Source organism: Callorhinchus milii, unplaced genomic scaffold, assembly GCF_018977255.1.
Source record: "Callorhinchus milii isolate IMCB2004 unplaced genomic scaffold, IMCB_Cmil_1.0 Scaffold3, whole genome shotgun sequence".
Taxonomy (NCBI): domain Eukaryota; kingdom Metazoa; phylum Chordata; class Chondrichthyes; order Chimaeriformes; family Callorhinchidae; genus Callorhinchus; species Callorhinchus milii.
In genome coordinates this window covers 96,442,810-96,464,703 of record NW_024704744.1, presented here as the reverse complement: position 1 = coordinate 96,464,703, position 21,894 = coordinate 96,442,810, and the positions used below count along the sequence as shown (strand labels likewise).

Here is a 21,894-nt window from a genome sequence, read left to right as displayed (position 1 = left end):
GCTGCCTGTCCCAGAGAGGATCGACTTCAAGATCCTCACCCTTGTCTTCAAGTCCCTGCACTCCTCTGCACCCCCCGACCTCTCTGACCCCCTCAGCACAGTACCCGGTGCCTTCGTTCCTCCGGGTCTGGCCTCCTCCTCATCCGCCGAGTCCTCCTCTCCACCCTCAGCGGCCGTGACTTCAACCACTATGCCCCGAGGCTCCAGAATTCCCTTCCTCACTCCGCTATATAAATCCAAGTTGTTGTTGTAGTAGGAGACCTGCTGTTCTTGTTCTGTTCACAGTGGCAATCTGGTGCTTCAAAAAGGTAATGAAAGTGCACAGCCTTCATCTCTCTACCCAAGAATGAGCAAGTTAGTAAGTGGATTGCTCTCTTCCCCCCACCCTCAGGCAGCAGATTCACAAGAGCTAAAGGTTGGCTGCAAACTTGGATGGAAATGGCTCACGTCTTTCTCAAGACAGACAGATCAAAAGGCTACTTGGATTGCAATGTATATTTGCACCCACCAGACAAGTCGTTTCACCGGTTGAATGAAGGAAAATTGACGAGAAGCTTCGAAAACTCTGATATCCCCGTTGCCTCAGCAAGACTGTCAAATCGCCGCAATGAAAGTAGCGTTTGGGTTTTCACTGCAAAGTCTGAAAAGTCCATCCAGTCTTGGCCGTTAAAAATTAAGAAGCCGCAGAATTGTGGAATATGCTTCAAGAAAAAAGTCTTAATTTGAAAACCTGTTCCTTTTTATACCCATTTTTAAAAAAAAGGTTTCAAACTTTATATATATATATATATATATAAGTTTTGAGCACGTTCCACAATTCTGGGCGATGCAAACTGAGTCAAAGTGTATCTCCAGGCAATTAATAGGTTTGGGATTCAAGCCCTTGGGAGGCAGAGCTCTTGAAGTGATAGAGTGGAGCCAAATAATCTTTGATGAAGATTGTGATGTTCAAATTATTGAGATCACAAATTAATAGATTAATAAAACTAGAGTTCAATTAAAAAAAAAAGATGAGAGGTGGCGGGGGAGAGAGGTGGAGGGCGAAAAGGAAGAAAATGCCAATATCATTTATTAAAGATCATTAAGGAAACAAATCTAAGCAGGCACTGAGTCTTTAATTCCAGGCCAGCTCTCGAGACGGTAAAAATAATGAAGAGGAAAATTTCTGCCCGAGGAAATGGGTGGAGCAGCTATAAGCACATTCATCACAGCGAAAGAAGGAAATCACAACCCAGGAATACAGAAAGGATCGGAGACTCAGAAGCTGCGGAAACCAACCATCCTTGCAAATTAACGCCCCACCTTCAACACCGAAACGTTTTGCAGGTAATTCCAACCCAGTGCATTTGAAAGCAAACACAGCGGATAGTTTGCACGGAGCAATGTCCCACAACGAATCATGAGGTACGTAACCAATTTAAATGACCTGGAGGATTGTTAGCCAACGCATCAAAAATAAACTCCCTGATCCCTATCGAACGGCGTCACTGGAGCTCTCATGAAAGATGGCACCTCCAACAAAAGGGGTACGCCCCCCACCAACACCGCACTGGGGGTACTCTACCAGGCAGTGGCTCCAATACAATACAGTGCGATAGACACACGCGTGTGGTAAAGGAGACTGATCACTGTGGAGAAGGTGACCGAGCTGTGCCACGTCGGGACTTTCCTGTAGCAGTACATTAAGGCGGAGACGGAAGAGCTGTATCGCTGGGTCATTCACTAATTTACATCTCGATGCCCATCAGCAGCCGACTGGTCACTGCTGTCAGGGACGTGGATGCCCCTTTGCCCCTTTGCAGTTGGCGCGATTGCTTTCATTCTGAGACGACGTTACAGTCGCGCAACACGCAGCTTAGGTCCCCCCTACCCACGCTTTGTTTGCGCCAGGGCTTTCCTTTTTGGTCAGGATTTGCCTGATCAACCCTTTATTTTTAGACGCGTTTAAAAAGAAGAGTCAGTGCAACATTACAATGAGCCATTTATTATGTCTGGCAACGTTGGCGGTGGATACGATATAGTAATCTACTTATTCCCTTAAGTCTTTGCATCTAGTGTGTTGGGAGCTTCTCTTTCCTAATCGGGTACAGATTAAATAATGCCGGTCGCGTTGAGACAGCGTCTCAAAGTGCACGACGCTGCAGGCTGGGACTTCTGGCTGAACGTCAGGAGCCAAAGGATTTGAGGCGGGGGTGGGGGAAGGGGGGGTGGGGAGTGGAAACACGACTAAAAGCGCCGTCAAAGAGGTACTGTCTTGAGAAGGGTCTCAAATGATGGGAGGGAGGCAGCGAGTTGGAGAGTCTGGAATGGAGTTCCAGAGAGCAAGGGCAGAGCGGATGAAAGCACACGAGCTAAAGGCAGGGCAGATAGGGTGGGGACACAAAGAAAACCCTGTTGTTTCCCCAAGAGACCATGAGGCTTGTGAAGGGCACGTTATTGGTGGTGGTGGTGGTGGTGGTGATGGAAGACTGGCCTTGGAGGTTTCCTGTAGAGTTGATGACCACGCCACTGTGGGAGAAATGCGAGCTGCTCCTGAGCAGTGCTCCAGCTGTATGCGTGTGTGGCGTGCGGTGGATGTGTGGCGTGTAGTGCGTGCGTGGTCTCCACAGGGTCGAGTGTCCACAAGTGTCACCGGCAGCATCCAAAAAAAAAAAAACAGCATGCATCGAAGACAACCGGTGTTGCTCACTCTCAAACTCTCTCCCAGAATCCGCACCCTTAGTTCTTTTCTTCTTTGCCTTCAAAGCCATCTTAGAAACATATCTCTTTGACCTTGCCCGTGCCTTTCTCCATAGCTTTACGTTCTCCTATCTCCTTTGCTCGGCCTTCCCCGTTATCTTTCTGAAACACCGTACGTTTTTCATCCTACGTAAAAGGCACTACAAAGTCTGTCTTTTTTTTTAATTATTATTATTATCATCCCATCGTGCCAAGGGATCTACTAATGTCCACCAGAACAGGCAGACACTACCTCGGTTTAATCTGAGGGACAGCACCTCCAACAATGCAGCATACCGTCCCAGAACTGCATCAGTGCGTCAGCCTAGACGAGGAGCTCAAAGTCCCAATGTGGGCTTGAACCCACAGCCTTACGACTCAGACGCAAGAGTAAGAATAATAATAAGACTTGCGTTTGATACAGCGCCTTATCACACCTTCGAGACGCCTCAAATACACTGTAAAGCGAATAGACTTTGTATTTTGTGGGCAAAACGCGCCCAAATGAGTACTACCAAATGAGCCGGGATCGAGTCGATCATCACGTCATTTAGTTGGGGGGAAAAAAAACAGCCTGTTGGGTTTTTGTCAGTTTACTAGCTGCCCCCTCCTCAAACCTGTCTTACCCCACCCCACCCCACCCTCCTCTCCTCGACTGCTTCCTCACCAATGTCTCCTTCTATACGGGCTCCGCAAATCGACCCCATAGAGAGTGAATGTATGTGAGATGGTGCTAGCTTGAAGTTGGGGTGGTCACTGTACATGCCCTGTTGCCAGCAGCTCCTCTTCTACTTGAGCAGCCAACCCCCACTGAGTTCTGCTGGTCCTGCAAGAGAGGAGATGGAACGTAACTTCTCCCGATTTGCTTACAAGCGTTGAGATTCTCCGCTGCACTGCTCACTGCCACGACGCAAAGTTTTGCCTCCTTCCAGGGAACCCGATGCACGTCACAGACCTACGATAACTCGGCTCTGGCTGGGTGTCGCGGGTTAACCAGGAGGAGACAAGTTTCCCTTTCAGAGGTTCTCTTTCCCCAGTCGAGGCACCGCTTTTACGCCGCTTTTTTTCCCCCAACTTGCTCTTTTTCAATCCCGCTATCTTATCGTTACCCGGACCGTAACTCGCTCGACTTTATAAAGGTACTAAATAGGGTAATTCATATGACACTCGATCAATATAATACGTACCACTAGATTGTTGTTCCTCGCACCTTCCAAGATTTCCCTCCTGCACAAAGTTGGGTCCTTGGCCTTCTTGTGCGGCGTCAGTTATTTCAGCCGTGAAAATGCATCGCCTCTTTGCATCTTCCAGTTGTGCACCGAGTTTCCCTCCGCACAAAAGGAGTCATTATAGAGACGTGCGAGTTGCCCTTGGTAAACCCTAACTTCAATACATGCACGGCAGGTTTCTTTCAATTTGCAGAACACCACTGTTTTCAAATTATCTTACTCACCACATGCTTACTGACATTGAGGATTGTTCTTAAACTCGCATCGTTTACACTTCAACTTGCCCAACGTACGTGAATATAACAAAACAGTCCTTTCATTTCATATAGAGTCTCCTCACACGGTTGAGATGTCTCAAAGCCCTGCACGGGATTTTACTGTGAAGTGTGCGGACCACGTATTTTTAGGCAAAGGCGGCAGCCAACTTGCGTCCAGCAATGTCCTACTAAAACAGCCATGAAGTGACTGAACCGTTTTTAAAAAAAAATTGATTTGATGTTTTGTCGAGAGCCCCTTCCCTCCTTTTGAGTTGTGACGTGGGATTTTTAACGTCCACTTGAACAGGCAGATCGCGCCTGGGTTTAACATTGCGGGCCAAAAGCACGACAATGTTCCCCTTTTACCTTGGTTATGCGTGCGATTTCTTCCAGACCTCCCGCCAGCCTCTTCACTGGTACAGTGTTGGCTTACTCCAGCGCAATGTTTCGAACCCAATGAGACATGTTGGGGAGAGGGGCAAGGGGTGGTAGGGGTGGTGGGGGGGGAGAAAAGGACATCCCTCATCAAAACGACACGCTTTCGTTCGTCCATCCGTCCGTCCGTCCGTCCACCAGGGCGCAAAGCGTGTAATCCGAAAGATCGTCTCTTTACGAATTTGCGCCTCAGGCATTTTCACTCGGAATTCTACATTTGGGGGATGCTGTATACTTCATGCTGCTCAGTTGGCCGCTTTGGGAGCGTGAACTATTCGTTCCAGCAGGCGCTAACCGAATCGCAAATTCTTACGTGCAGCACTCAACCAAGCCGGGTGCTGATGGGATTTTATCTGTCTTGATCCGAACGTGTATCGCCCTCATTTTGTGCGGAAAAGAACTGCCGAGTCCCTGGTATTTGTTGTAAAGCCAATTGGAAAGTTTGGGTTAAATCCCAGTGAAGCGTTTTGAAACTGCAAATGACACGTGGCTTCTGACAAGTGCTCCGCGTGTGGCCAATTCAGAGCAAAAGCGCCCCACGAGAGAGACGCGCTTGGTTCAAGGGTCTCGCTAGAAAGACTAGGCGGTACGAAACCCAACACTCGTTCAACTCCTTCCGTCGGAGCTGAGAGATTAAACAACGAGATAAAGTTCGGAATGCATTCCCACTTCGAAAAAAAAATATACGCATAACCATGGCAAGAAATTTCATTTCAATAGAATGACCACCTCCCCTCCTCCCCCCCCCCTCCCCCCCACCCCACCACTACCGTTACAATACCATTGTATAGGCGAGCCCCCATTAATCATACAGGCTCGCCCAAAGAAAAGTCCATTTATTTGATTTCACTGTACAACTCAAAGGGGAACAGTAAATGTTCGAGCCAGTTGTTTCCATCTCTGTTCTTGGCTATCAATCACAGCGGCACACGCACACAAACAGACATCAACCACCGAGTCTAGCTTTACCGTTAGCGTCGGATCAAAAGCAAGCAAAAAAAAATACTTGGGAGATGAAATCGGCTCCGTTTATTTCCCTTGATTAAAAAGCAACAAAAGTGTTGTGCATTGATTTCGACGGTTTACAATTTTACCCTATTTTTGGCGTGTGTGTTTGGGGGCGGGGGAGCGGGGAGGAAGGAAGTGGGTTTGAAAAAGTAATTGATCGCACAACAAACCAAAAAGATGTTTTCCTATAATTCACCCACATTACCAATAATTTTCTATCACAGCGTGCGTAGAACATAAATTGTAAGTTCCAAGCAGAGGGAAGTTTTATTAATGCAACTCGTCTGCACCACGAGATTGCATTTGGCACAATTAGAAGATCTTTTCCAGCAATAAAAGGGAATTGATGGCTTTGCATTGCAGGCGATGCTCACGGCTGGATGACAGGAAGTAATTCAACACTCAAAATCTTTCACAGAGATAAACCTGTAGCCGTGCAACAATAAAGCATTCAGAGCAGCTGTGAGCAAGGCTCTTTTGGGGGCGTTTTCTCAAATGTCACTATATTTTATGCAGTAAATGCCAGTCTAGGTTTTAAGTTGCACTTGTGTAACATTTTCCCGGGTTAAATTATTGATATTGGTCTAGGATGATGGGAAATCTATCATGCCAGTGGGAAAAAAAAACCATCAATTTAGCCAATTATTTAGGGATAGACACTATTAGCCTTAGTCATGCTCCAAATATCCAAATCGTTACATGACATATACTACGGGAGATGCAAGTAAGACTCAGAGCAAATAGATACCTATTGCAGCCAATTAAAGTCAATACAATTGAAGCTTTTGCAAAAAATATATATATGTTGAAGCATCGTTGACCATAAGACATGATGTCCCCACATAACCGTGTACTGCATTTAAATACATCAAATCTCCTTTGTGGCACATGTGATTGCTTATGGATATTGGTGAAACACTGCGGTGGAGGACTACTTTCCCTTGGTGCGACAACAACAACAGCAACAACAAAATACATGTGTGTAGCGTTGGGAGGACCTTCGCGAGGCGCAACTCACTGAGAAGTGGGCAATCCGAGTCACACCCGTACCGGAACTGTACAACGGTCATGGACAACAAAAAGACTAGGACGTGAGAAATAACAAGGAAGAGTCACCGAGGAAGAGTATTCTGGAGGCAGGGGTCCGTGTGGTTGTCAAAAACTCAGCCTCTGACCGTGTGAAGGAAGGAATGCAGCACCAACAACAACAACATTACATTTGTAAAGCGGCTTTCACGTCGGGAGGATGTCCCAAGGCGCTGGACAGTGTACAGTATTTCAGACCTGAGTTGGGGTCCGGGGGGGGTGTCGGAGGGAAGGGAGGGGAGGGGAAGGGGGGGTGGCTGATGGCATGGTCGAAGAGGAGGGTCTTGAGGCGGGACTTGAAGGAGGCTGAGGAGGGTGTGAGGCGGAGTGACTGGGGGATGGAATTCCAGAGGTTGGGGGTGGAGTGGCTGAAGGCTCTCCCGCCAATGGTGGGGCGGGTGGGTCGGGGGACGTGGAGCAGCCGGAGCCGGCTGAGCGGAGGGAACGGGGGGGTTGGTAGGGAGTTAGGAGGTCGCAGAGGTAGGGTGGGGCGAGGCCGTGGAGGGCTTTGTATGTGAGGACCAATCCCAAACCAAAAAAGACTAGCTTGTAGGCTGGACCGTGGAGCTGGAGAAGGTAACACAGATAGGGCAGAAGAGCAAACGAGGGCATAGACCTTGAACTTGATGTTGTTCTGTTCCCTGGTTTGGTTAAGAAACAACTCTGCAGTAGATTCAGTCTCTAAGTTCAATTTAATCCTTTTTTGGGGGGCTCCTGTGAACGTAGCCGACTTATTCAGTGGTGATCAGGTAGCAGTTGGCTCCTGAAGTGTACGTCAGTGGAGCAGTGCAGTATTGTATCCTTATTCAATAATAATAATAATAATAATAATCCTCGCATTTGATATTATACCTCATCTCATCGTTGAAAGCGCTTCACAGAATATTCTTGTAAAGTTTGTTGACTGTATATTTTGTGGGCGCAACACAGCAGCCAATTTTGCACAGCACAGTCCCATAAATTATCATTTATTTGTTTATGTATTAATCCATGTGCTTTTGATACACAATAATGAGACGGATCAGGTTTGGCGAGAGTGACAGCACAAATGCTTGAGATTGATTGATTGATCCAAATGTCAGGACTCAGTGAGAAAATCTCTCCGCCCCACCCACGAAATTCTGCACAGTAGACTTTAATTTAAAAACAATGCAGTGAAATGTACTCAAAACATACTCATAGAGTGGTCTGTCCCGTTTCAAGCTCTTTTGCAATATTGGTGTTTTTTGCCGCAAATTAAAACTGGTTGCAGTACTTTCTGATATAGAATGATTACACGTTACTGCCTTCTTTTATAATCTGGATTATTTCTTAATCGGGAGTGATGTCTCTCGTGCACTAACATCTTATCGATCGGTCATAAAACTTTCAATGAGATTGAAAACTAAACCCAGAACAATACCTTAGGCTACACCAAGACCGTGGAACAAGAGGACATAGGTTTTGACTTGGCAAAGGGCAATTTCATGACAGATACCAGGAACTTTTGCGTATCAACCCCTGGAACAGGTAGAGCGGTTGAGGCCAAGACATTTGGACTCATTTTAAAAACAGCTTGATGCTGCGATGGGAAGATGTAGGGAGGAGGGATGAGATCGGATGGGCCGAAGAGCCTTCTCCATCCAAATTAATCGTGTCATCTTGTGAAGTGTTTATTTCCAGCATCCCAAACGTCAACATTGATGACAATAAATGGTATCTTAAGAATCCTTAATTGGATTTCATTCCCAGTTTCCAGATCGTTAACTAAACTTCCAACTCTGCCCAAAATGATCTTGCGCACAGTACACACCGAGGAATAAAAAAAAAAGATTTTCTGTCCAGTCAAACACAAGATACTGAAACGTGCACGGATAATAGTTTAACAAAAGGCTTACAAGCGAATATTAGCATTTACCAGACAGCAGACTGGTGACTCGCTGATGATTATTAAGCAAAACAGACGTGGCTTTCTTAGTTCTTCAATACGCAAGGCTACTCGTGATTTTTAAATTGCTTATATCTAACAAGGCATGAAATGGGCCATCAGGAATTGTCTTGTCTGATAATGTTAGACAGCAAGAGATAGCAAAAAGAACCCAGCGTGTGAAGGCAGAAGGCTTCTCTGAGCACTACCTTTGTACAAACACTTGACTGTTTCCAAAAATGGCACTTTAATGAATAGGCTACTGAGCCTATTGAGGCTACATAGCGCGACGCTTGGGTTTGCTTCCGTTGGTATTTCAACTGCTTACTATTGGTCTCGGGTTTCTGTGTCTGATGTTTTACACAGTTGTGTTCGACTGGTGCATTTCGTAAGAAATTGGGAAAGTCCACAAGACTCGAATCTGGTAGAAACGTACACGAAGGTCAAAGATGGTGAAAAGTAGAGCTCAATGTCCACCCTGAATACAGTTGTACTGATTCGGAAGTTTACGCGAGAAACAGAATCTGGGAGAGGCTGTCCAACACCTTTGATCTAAGGAGTTGAGTCCAGTGCATAATTGCAGGGAGAAGCATTTTCCTGATCTCTCCACCAACTCTCACTTAGGAAAGACTAATAAAACAATACAAATGTACATTAATATAGCACCTTTCACATCTACAGGACGCACCAAGGCAGCTAACAGACTTAACTTGGCACTTGGAAAGTGGGGGGGGGAAAGGGGAAATGGCAAGGTAGATGGAAAAGGGAAAGATGCCTGAAAACATGGTCAAGGAGTTGGATCATGAGGCAGATTTTTAAAGAGGTGAGGGGGTGGGGGAGAGCTCCGAATCAGTGGGACTCGGGATAGAGTCCTGGAGAGTGGGGGCTGACGGGCTGAAAGTGTGAGCCTCAATGGTGAGGCAGGTAAGGCGTGGGGACATGAAGCAGGGCATTTAAGCTCTTGCATGTTTTTTTTGGTTACGCACACAAAAAAAATCTCTAGAGCAGAGCAATTTTCAGTGGCTTTGTGAAGGCTGTGTACGACTTTCACCTCTTCCAGCTTTCGCACAATGACAACTGCAAACCCATTTGTATGTTTCTTCAAACAGAATTTGAGAACTGCACCGAATCATTTACCGACTACAGTAGCTCAAATAAACTAATCGCACACACACACAAGGACCTCACAAATTCAATTTCTCTTCTCTAAATCAAAGATTGACATATTCTCGCCGCTGCAAACACTGATTCACAATAGGCAGGAAAGTAATCATACATCTGCTGTAAGTGCTTCTACAGGTGTGTGATCAACCATACATTTGCCTGTCAGCGCAAGCTCTACCCCCTTTGATCAAATGTACTGGACGGTGTCTCTCTGCCACATTCTGCTTCTTGTGTAAACTCTGCTAAACCAAAGCATTACTAGGTTTGCGCACTCACACGTGTAAAGTGCAAGTCAAATACATGCGTTTGGGCTGTTCGGCGGGAGATAGAAAGGCCAGTTTTACCAAATTCACACAACCTATCCACCAATGTGTTGCACGGCATCGAAACCGGCACGTACCTGGGACACACGTTTGACTCCAACGTGAGGATCAAGCAGTTTGGGAAGGCCTTGGGAAGCCAATGAACAGAAGTGCTTGAAGAAGGGAAACCTGAACTTAATCTCCGTGGTTACGAATCGTTTTTCGAAGCGCACCACTCCGACGTATAAAGTGAAAGAAAGGACTGCGAAAGTATTCGTGATCAGATTTTAAAGGAACAGAAACGTGCCTTGTGAATTTTCTGAACCTGATCGCGACCACACGAAGGCCGAACGTACAAAACCAAAAAAATGCGTCCTCCGAAGCAACCTAAGTGAGAACAAACCGCATGTACTTACTCCCCGATTACTGAGCCAAGCGTTAGCCGATACAAAGCCCGAACAGCGTACGTTATTTCGTTCGTATTCAGTAAAGATCATGGGCAGGGAGCTGGAGTAACGATGTGTAAGGCCGTAACAAAATCATCGGCTGCGATTTTGTTGCGGAAACTGCAACCTTTGACACACGCTGCAACTCCTTAAGAGTTGTCGCAACTTTTAGCAGCCACATGGGGAGTATGTGCTCCCGTTGGATCTGCCCACGAATCAATTCCTGCGCTCTCATTGGCAATCCACCTTTCAGTAGGCTGGTGCAATGGAAGTGTACGATGGGTTAACGGGTTCATGGACTCACTGGAAGTTCTTGAACTTGAACTGACCGCTGCAAAAACCACAACTTTAACAAACTGCGGACCAAACTTTTGAGCCCCCCCACCCAAAAAAAAAAACGACTTTCTTAGAGCCTATGCAATGTGCGTCACTGGGCAATTCTCTGCTGTGGTCCTCTAGTCAACGCGCTTTCGACTCGAGGTGGCAGAAGCCAAAAGAGGCTTTGGTGAAGAGGCAGGAAGGAAATTTGGAAGTCTATTATCCATCAGGTTCTTGCACCCACTCAGCTCCTTGCAGCTGATTCAAAGCAGATTGGTGACAGGGGCAAGATTGTCACTTGGGAGAAATTGGGGGGCAAATAGCTTGCAAAGAAAGCATCAGGATGGGGGTATTGGTTATGCTTTGAGATGTCATCTCCGATTGATGAGATTTCTGCCTTGTACCCGAGTAACACACCAACAGGCTGGAGGACACCAAATATGAGGTGTGAAGGTCGACTTTGAAAGTTAAACCGTACTGTTTATGCTATCCTGAGAAACTCACAATAATTGCTTGTCAAAGGAACTTCCTTTATTACATTACGAGCGATTAATGGTCTTCTGCTATTAAAAGATACCCAATACATTGTTTTAAAAAAAATCAATTTCCATTTAGTTGGGTGGAATAAACGTAGAATACAAGGAGGAACATTTCAGACCTATCGGGGTTGCACTGATTTATGAGCTACTGACAAGGATTACTCAAAACTATTGGCTTGTCCCTGTGCTGCTGGGGGTTAATGAGGTTGTTCTTGCAAGCAATGTGCATAGAGAATGGTTGCAAAACAAATCTTACCGAAGATTCAAGTGATCTCACGAGCCACCATAGCGAATCTCAAGCGATTTACATACAAGCGTCATTGAATTGGAAAATGATTCATGTTAGGAAATCCTCACTTGTTATAATGTGCATCGTGGTGGGGGGGGGGGGGTCTTAGGGCAATTCATACGATTCCCTCACCCCTCTCTCTCGCCACCTACCCCCCCCCCCCCCCCCCCAATGGCAGAAATGTGTTCTATTAGAATCTGGTCTATTGGTATCTCGGTGTATCAGTGTAGGTTTGACATGTCCCACACTTGAAGGAATCAACGCATACGTAGGCAAATTCGGGACACGTTTATCGAATGACGAGCCGTAAGTTGGAGAGAACACGAAAGCAAACGTACACGGGCCTGTTACGCGTCTTGTACGAAGCACTCACGATAAATGCAGTATATGAATTATAATTAGTTGTGGGGTTTTTTAAGCTTCAGAAGTGAATTGCAAATATTGTACCATCTGGTGCTGAGAATCAACAATACAAAATAACACCCTCTTGGCGAAAATCCAAGGTACTTCCTCTTCTACAGCAGGTCCTTTTACAATTTAAAATGAACAAATAATGGAGGTATTTATTAGGTGTGAGCTTTAGCAATTAGTGGAGGTCAGCCTTAATTTTTTTTTCCCAACGTTCCCAAACAATCGCGATGCTAGAAAGTTAAGCTTCTTGAAATCTCAGCGCCTTTCCTGGTTACAGTACAGCCTCAAGATGTCAGCAACTAACAAGACACTTAAAGAGTTTTAGTGTGAGAACTTCACTTATCTCGCTCTCTATTTTACACTGTTAATGGCATAAGTAAATGTCTTCTGTGCAGATTACCCACTCAAAGGATATTCAGCTACACCATCGCATGCCAGCAGCAAGATATATCTTTGTCGCTCATGTCGAACGACAGTTCTTGAACTTTATTTAATAATAATAATCCTCGCATTCGATGTAGAACCTTATCGCATTGGTACACAGAGTATATTGCAAAGTGAATTGACCGCATATTTTGTTTGGGAAATGCGCACAGCAGTATTCCACAAACGGTCGTGGATTGAGTGACCAAATGATTATTATTACTATTTTGAAGGGATTATTAGCCACGTTTAGTTTACATTGGACGCACACACAAAACCCAATGTGCCACTTAAGCCTTGTGACAATCATTTCCCATTCACATCATTATTTTGCCTTTTTTTGATCAAAATTTGATCCACGGTCCATTCATTTTTATTTGAAAAAAACCCTCAAAAAGACCCAATAAATCCATTGCATTCAAGAGTATTATCCGATATTTCAATGCTTTTTTCGAATATGCAAAAGCAAGCACTTGTGATTTGAAATTTATAAGCCAGCAATAATTACTGGGTTATTCGAATGGTGATTTCCCCCGAAACTATACATTTTGTAGATCTTGGTGGTGAGGTGTGAGGACAGAATAATAATAATAATAATAATCCTTGCATCTGATATAGCCCTTTTCGTGTCTTCTCGACGTCTCAAAGCGCTTCACAGAATATGCTGTAAAGTGAATTGACCGTATATTTGTGGGCGAAACGCGGCAGCCAATTGCGCACAGCAGCGACTGTCCCACAAACAGCCGCGGATTGAAAGTGACCAATTTATTATTGTTTTGTTTTGGAGGGATAACGGAACTGGCCTCATTATAAGCTCACGCTGCTAAGATCTGTAGATTTACAAATCTTTGGAGAATCTCCTCCAATTTATGCCGCGTCTGAACTTTGTGTTTGATAGCTTCGCCTCTTCCCACAATTCAGGAAATATCCTTCTGTTCCAATAAATACACATCCTTGCAATTCCACACGAGCAGCCATTTGACTTGCTTAAGGCCAGATAAACACACAGAATATTGCTTTATCAAACATCAACGCTATGCCACCAGTCATTTCACTGGTAGGTTGAACAGCAAGATCCACTGCATGAGAATTTCAATTTGCTTGTGTCCCGATGTTTGAGTAACACGAAGATTGATCGGGTAACAAGATTTTTTTCTTCCACGTCTTTCAGAAGACTGGCAAACGTATAATCGAAGAATGCAAACCAGACAAGTTGCACGGCCATCATTTATGAGCTCATTTGACTCCCCTCAGCAATTCACGTGACTTTTCCGGTATCATCAAATGTCGGGCATGTATTAAACAGGCTCCGTTAACATGGATTGCACATTGTGGCTTACATTTCAAGATTTTGTTTCAAGTCTTAAGACGTCCAATCCTTTCATCATATTTTCTAATAAGCTATAAATTTGTAAGGTGCCAAGGAATCCGGATATGTCTTGAGCAACTAATGGATAATTCAGTAATTGTTTCTGGCAAATAAATCAATTTTATCAAGTAAAATCTACAACTGTATAATCCGTTCCGTATTATCTGTCAAACAAAAATACATTAGCAGAAGCCCTCAGATCAATTCACTGAACGCTCCTGGTTCACTGAAATAAAAATAACAGTTTAAATGCTAACCTTCATTTCGCACTTGGTGCTACTTTTTTTTTTAAAAAAATAGAATTATTTTATTCTCGTTACCACATGTGGTTTAATAGAACCATTCAATTTTACTCGCGTATCTTCTCTGCTTTAGGGAACGTTATAAATTCATGCTGGCCAGCTAATTTACACCAAGAGCACAGAGATCCTCTGGGAGTCGTCCTATTAATAGTGCGCACATCACTAGTGGCTAATAGCGCTGCTCACACCCCATTTGTACTATGCACCACAACCAACAGACCAGCTACGCAATAAATTTCCAATAAATTCATCTCGCCTCACAATTACCTCTGGCAAGCAAGGAACAGAGAGGCGGGCAGCAGCTCCGCAGCTCAGACACGAGAAGGCATTGAACGTGAAACTAATTAATGCCGCTTCGCCTTCTGTCGTACTGCCAAATAACTGGATGATGTTCACGTGGCACAAACTGACAATTCAGTCTCCAGCAACCGAATGAGAAAATCCGACACCGGATGGAAGAAATACGCCCGGCGTCGCAGGCCACCAGCGCAGCGTAGGAAGGGTTAATGCCACAACCTGGGAACCCTGATGAAACCAAATAGTCTCGTACTGCAAGTTCAACACGTCAACCATCGCCGTAAATGACGTCAGTGAGATCGGGGGTGGTGGTGGGGGTGGGGGGTGGGGGGAAAGATCAGTTTTCCTTTGGTAAGTGGGTCATTTTGTCCAACTAATCAAACAAACAATTCAAGCCTGAATTGTTTGGAACCTAAAACGGGTTACAATCCTCCCCGAAAGAAGCAAATACATTGACCACAAGCCACCATCTGCTGAACTTAACCCTGCCTGACTAAAACATGGGGGAAAACCAAAAAAAAACAACTTATTTCATTCAGATAGTCCAGCTCGTTTCCTGAACAAGATCTGCAAGCCCAACGCCAACACCGCCAACAGCAACTTGCATTTATATAGGCTCGCGACCCATATCTCAGTTGCACGCTACAGGTGAAGATTGAAATCCTCCATGTTATCGACGCAACTGACAACTTCTGCTTTCTATTTGCTTGGACGTCAATTCCCCTGACCAAAAGAAAGGCAAAAGTTCGGACCGAACGGCTATCCACACAGCCAGACTTTAGGAGCACATCACCAAAGCGCCACACTCCAGGCTCACAAAACATTTCTTGCTCCACGTCAATAACAGAATACTTTCAAAATAACTCAAGATGGTTCCACGAGGTTCTAATCTGTATATACTGTACTTTCATTGGATTTATGGTTTAAATTTAGGATTATTGCACATCACAGTTTTGAATAAATTCAGCCGTTTTTTTGCGCCAATTACCGGATAATTCTTTTTTTTTTGGTGGGGTGGAGGGGGGTGGGGGGAAACTTAGGCGATTTTGTCCTTCAAACAGTGTATGAAAACGAGCTTCGGAGATTTATTGCAGTGCTCCAAAGAAAGAGAAAAAAAAGAAAGGTCGAATTTAGTTCCAGTCATCGAAAGAAACGAACTGAAAAGTTCATAATCATCAGGTGGGATATTTCGCTCACAACGGCCTTTTAACAGGCCGTTCGTTCCTAAGACTTGATCTTTCTGTTGGGTCTTTGCACTCGAGTGCAGGACAACATGCATTGCATTTTGGAAGACAATTTTAGTGGCGAGTTGCCTCACCGTGATGAGAAAGATGGGGGTCAAGACCATACAGTTATACACAGGTATTTTGAAGTATCTTCTGTTGTACAGCTATGGTAGAATGTCCAAAGAAAGTGATGCGGCATTCCCCATCACTCTTCCCCATTCCCCCCCCCCCCAACGGCCCCCGCACTCACACTCGCACACACACACACACACACACACATAAGCGAAAGAGAGAAAGAGATTGGTGGGGATATTCAGCAACATTTTGCTCTCAAGTCCAGCTTTTTGTAACGACTTGATTGGTGTTGGAATACTGCGCTCCGCGTGCCGTTAATACACGTAACGCGTCATCTTTAAAAAGGTAAACATTCATTTTTGTTTTAAAAAAAACACTGGTCGAAAGGTTTTCTTTGGGGGGGGGGAAAAAAAACACATCACTAATAATGAATGAAGTCGTCAAAACATCACACATCATGAAATTGTAGCCAGTGATATGAAAATGGCGTGTGTTGATCTCACCGAGACATTGATTTTAGATTCTGTCTGTGCTTTGGTCGGAAGTGACGGTCTATATATCTGATGGTATGATTTTATTTCTACACGGTCACAAGTTAGTGTTGAAGCTCATTAATGTAGTGCTTCCTTCGAAAGGCTGAATAACCAGAGGAGATCAATTGAGCTCCTCCGTCCACGTGGGAAAGGACTAGTTGTTCACGCTATTTCTTTACCATTAGGAAACACAGGGATGGATAGTTAGCGTACACGATAGGAATGTCATTCTACGCAAATCATTCTTTTTTTTTTACACACTGCAAAATTCATCTGCTCACGATATTAGCTATCGATGAACAAGGCGGATAAATGAATCGCCTATTAACGGGGGTCTTTCTTTAAAACACTTTCAAGCACCATTCTAGGTGCTTCCGGCAGTTGTACCATTGGTTATGAAAATACCCCCGAGTCCAGAAAGGGATTCCATCAAATGCTCCAAAATGTTTTGCTGAGCATCATCTGAGCTATCTATGATGAACCGCTCTGCAGTTTTATGCTATCAGTTTTCGTCTTATTATAGTGTGACCAAACAAATGTGATCACAAAACATATATACAGAGAAAGAGAGCGAGAGAGAGAGACAGCGAGAGAGAGAGAGAGAGAGAGATTCCTGCTACCCATCACTATTTAAACTGGATTTTAAGATTTGCAAGTGGACCTGGATATACACTGGATATATTTTGAATAATGAAAAAGTAGCAATCAAAATCAGTTACCATCAGATTTAATTTGCGTGATAATCAATCATTCGTATAATTTCTCCATAGTTTATTATCCTGGTTCGCTTTCGAGTCAGACTTTTAGAAACTTTCTATGAAAAAAAAAGGATGCTTTATGGAATATTTCTTTTGTGCGCGTGTGTGTGTGTGCGTGCGCGCGCGTGTGTGTGTGCGTGTCTGGTGATACGGCGTATAAAGCAAAAAAGAGTTCAAAGTGTCACTCACATGACCTAGAAGTAAAGCAAGTTAAAGAAAAAAAAATCAATTTATATTGGAAGATGTCGGTGAGCAAAGGAAGATAAATGCAGTACATCCGATATGAAGAATATTTCCCTGTGTTTTAATCTCGCAATAGAAGATTTCAAACCCGCTAATAAGTTTCAAGAACGACGGAAGCAAATGGGTAGCAACACGGCTGTGCAGTTGCCTTACCTTCGCTGCAGTCTTCCCCTTGAAAGCCTGTGTGAGAACAATCACAAATTGCTTTCTCGTCGAGCACAGAGCAGGTTCCGCCGTTCAGGCATCTACTGTGATTTGAGCAAAGATAGTTGGCGTCGATCTTGACTCCGTGACTGTCAATGAGCGCTGCAGTCACATCTGCAACCTTGAGGTCAGTTATCAATCCTCGGAAAGGCTCTCGAGTCCCGACCGAACTCGACGTCAGCGAGAGCACCGACGAGTGCAACTCCGGTGGGATTCCTCCCACGTACAAGTTGCTGAAGACCGTCATGTCTCGCCTCTTCGACTTGACCTCGACCGTTTCGACCACCTTGTCCACGATGAGCGTCGTCTCCTTGAAGTCCCTGACGATGTGGACCGCGTGCAAGTTGCTGTCGTTCACTTGAACGCTGGAGAGGAGGACGGCGGGCTCGGCGCAGAAGATCGAAAAGCGAAGCTGAAGGCACCCGTCCACGATCAGCAGCTCCAGGAAGTCGCAGAAGCCCTCGTCGTCGAAGTAGACCAGCAGCCCGCTGGAGATGTTGGTCTTCATGCTGAAGCTCATCTCGCTCTCGCAGCAGGCGTTCCACTTTGGGAACCTCGCCCATTGTCCCGCGGCGCCGCTGAATTCGAGGCTGACCCCAAGGTTGACGAGACAAACCAAAAGTAGGCCTAACCAAAGCAAATGGCCTTTCTTCTTGCTGACGGCGGCCATCGTTGCGGCTGGAAGAAGCTGTTGCGAAGAGGGTTAGGTGGATTGCAAGCGAATTATTATTATATATATCTTATATATATATAAATAAAAAAAGGAAGGCTCTTGAGATGCGTTGTTCTGTCAAGAGTCGTCGCAAAGACGTTAAGTGTATCCCTTTTGGCTCCGACAATTAAAACGAAGCTAATGAAGCAGACATCCAACAACGAGGTATCTGATGGCAGATTTTCTTGTCAGAGCGGGGAATTGGTGTGACCAGCGATCAGCAGCGATGGTATCAGAATCCCACATCCACCATGGAACATACTTAGCCCACAGACTGCACAGTTAGGGATATTTTCTTTTGTTGCTGTTGTCGTCGCCACTTCTGATAAGCGAGCGCACTGTACCTAAGATGGTTCTCTGTGTAAAAAAAATAATAATAAATAAAAATAAAGGACTAAACCCTGCGCAGATCCAATTCGGTGGCTTTCCCAAGTTTCGCTGGTGTGCATTCCCCTCCAGTAATCCCATTAAAATGCCAAAAACCGCTCTCCGTGACAGATTCCCAGCGCAGGTCCTCAGCTTCAGGCCATCATGCGATAGAACAGACACTCTGAGCCATCATTCATGGCTTTCCTGCGCTGCCTGCCTGTCTCCTTCCCAGCGCTGCCGAAAACTGAACCGTCGGGCAGCTCAAGCCGCTGCTTGAAATGCAGAGCCTGTCAGCAAGTCGTCCTGTCCTTTTTTTCAGGGCCAAACTGCGATCCCGTGGCTACGAGTGGCTTCCGCACGGCTAACAATCTGCAAGGAACGAAAGTAATAAATAATAGCGTGAAACCCAGCCCCCACCCCCACCCAGTTCAGGTTAAAATGATTTTTAAACAGTCAGAATTGTATTTTTTTTAAAAAAATCTTTCACTATCGGCCCCGTGGGATGATTGTGAATATCGAGGGCGTATTCCATCGACGGGGGCGCGGAATATTCCATCGCAATATTATTTGCCAGGCGATGGGTCGAAAGAAATGCCGTATGAATTTGCCGGCAATTATTCTGGCTGTCACTTTTTTCCCCAGGTTGTCTATCGTCCTGCTGCGCTTTCTTTAATCCTGCCTCGATTTTTTTTTAATAAAATAAAATAAATAAGCAAAACAAACGAACAAACAAGCAAACAAACCGCAAATGTTCTCGCGCGCAAAAAAAAAAGGCTCGACGAGAAAATAAAACAGGTTCTTTTTTTTTTATTCCCATCCACATTCTGCATCAGGAACACTGCATCCCGAGAAAAAACAGGCTGCGAGCGCTTAAACAGGTGCAGAACACCCCCCCCCCACCAAAAAAAAGACACATGTATTTAATGAGTCAAGTTAATTGATGTTACAATGCGAAATTGACCGGTTTTTTTTTTCCTGATCCATCCACCATCAGGACCGGAGCGGTTATTGCAAACTGTTTCCCCTACAATGATTATTCCTACTTACAAATTCGTGAATAACGAATGAGTTTAAGCCGAGGGGGAGGAAGGGTGTCGAGGACAGCATCAATGGGGAGCAAAAAAAAAACATCACTCTCTCTTTCTCTCTCTCTGTCTATCTATCTCGTCTCTCTCTCTCTTTCAACCGAATCTTTGGCCACACACAGGAATGGGTAAAATGTGTGACCAGTTGGATTTTGTAAACTCTCCCCTCCCCCCCCACCCCCCCACCACCACAAAACAAAAGAAGGAGGAAAACACATCTTATTTCTTTCTTATTGAGGATCTGGTGAACCAAATACACACGAGCAAACGCTGCATTTCCAAGGGTATGTGTGGATGGACCCAGGGCTGGAAGGGATGGGGGTGGGAGGGAGTGGGGGGGGGGGGGGTGGGTGAAGAGATGGGGAGTTGGGGCAAAGGGTTGTGCATTTAAAACATGGAACTAACTGGGGTCGGTCCGGGGAAGTCGCCCCTGATGCTGCGTCGTACGATGGAAAGAGATGCAGAAACAGCACTTACAAGGTAAGAAAGCAACGGTTAGATAGAGAAGCAAATTGGAGAGAGCCCTCGCCCATCCTCAGCACTCACTCACTCACTCACTCACTCAGCTCTGCCTCCTCAAGATGCCATCAAGCAGGCAGGTGCGGGGTATTAGGTGGGGGCAGTGGACACCTGGACGGGTTTCTTTTCTTTTCAAGAATCGCGCACATCCCGCAAAACATCTATTCCCTTCCCCGCACTGCATCTCAGTGTGTAATTAACGCTTGCCTTTCCCTCTCTGTCTCTCTCCCCCCGCCCCCCACCACCCTTTTTTTTTCTCTCTCCCTCTCGACCGCCAGCAAATCCTCGGTATGCTTCCCAGGGTTGTGCCTCTAGGTGTTATTATCTGGAAGGTGCTTTAAACACACACACACACACACACACAGATACACATACACACAGACACACACATCCGCACAGGTGTCTCCCCCCCCCACCCCTCAATCTCCCTCTCTTTCTCTCTCTGTCTCTGTCTCTACCATCACCTCGCCCCCAGGATTTCGGCTCGATTTCAACCATCTGCTGCTACTTGAACGCTATTTTTTTCCCCTTTTTTTTAAAAAAAAAACATTTATTTTAAATCATGTGTGTTTTTTTTTTCATTTTAACCCAATGAAATATTTAAAAATGCCAACATTCAAATGGGTTGAATTTTGGAATATATAAAATATAATATGTATATCTATATATATATACACACGCACACACAAAGGGTGACCAAAAAGTCATGATATCTACCCTATTATCATGGTTTTTTTTTAAAAAAGCACAAAAATGTCAATCATTGATTTAAGACTTATTTGAAAGGGTATCAGGACTTTTTGGTCACCCCCTCCCTGGATATATAAAGCTCAGGAACCTAGAATTAAACGAGAATCTCCATCAAAGCAGTATATTTATTGGTTTCTCTTTGGAATAGTAGACTAGCGTAATAAAAGCGATGTGAAAAAAAACACACGCGCACACACACAGGTTGGTTAATAATTCCAAGGAGTTGGCTGTGACAAACAAAGGTCATAGACTTATTTACCCAATGCAATAAATCTGTAAAGCGGTGCCAGTCGGATTGTACACCGTAAAATAGGGGGGAAGGATCTTACCAGCATAACATTTGCAGCTTACATACAAACCATTTGCTATTGACAACACACCGCACTTCATGACATTGAAATAAAAACCACTCAACTGCTAAGCTGACACCCTTTGGAGCCTTCAATCCCGTTTAGAAACTCACCTTGGCTGTCTAATAAAAAGACATTGCACACCCTGACCCCTCACCACCCCCGAACTATTTAGCGTTCAAGTTCTTGCCAGGTTTTTTTTTGTATTAAATAATTTTTTTTTAAAAAAAATAACACCATTTCTCTCTCTCTGTCCGGCCTGTTTCTAATTTATATTTGCAGCTGACGTCCAGGATTGACTGTAATTGCAAGAAAAATAACCTGACAAGCTCTCCGTACGCATCTTTTCTTCGCTCTCATATGAACAGTGAGATAAATAAATTCCCATACCATCACCCTGTGAGAACTGTTCTGGTCAAATAACAGGACACAGAGCGAGAGAGAGGGGAGAGGAGGAATTCAATATGGAAATGCTTCAGAAATCCACCCAATCTTGTCACCCTGATTTTTAAACCAACACCACCTTTAGTTCCCATCATTTCGTTTTGAGATCCCCCCACTCCACCCCTCC

General features: G+C 44.9%; 1 protein-coding gene across 1 annotated transcript in view; it reads right to left on the bottom strand.

The window, feature by feature from the left end:
• The window catches only part of nrxn1a (neurexin 1a), a 740,055-nt gene extending 721,954 nt beyond the window's left edge, over positions 1–18,101 (bottom strand). Inside the window, exon 1 of the mRNA XM_042333191.1 lies at positions 17,488–18,101. Coding sequence (XP_042189125.1) covers positions 17,488–18,058 — 571 coding nt within the window. The 5' untranslated portion in view covers positions 18,059–18,101. The remainder of the gene's footprint in view (positions 1–17,487) is intronic.
• Positions 18,102–21,894: the final 3,793 nt, after the last annotated feature.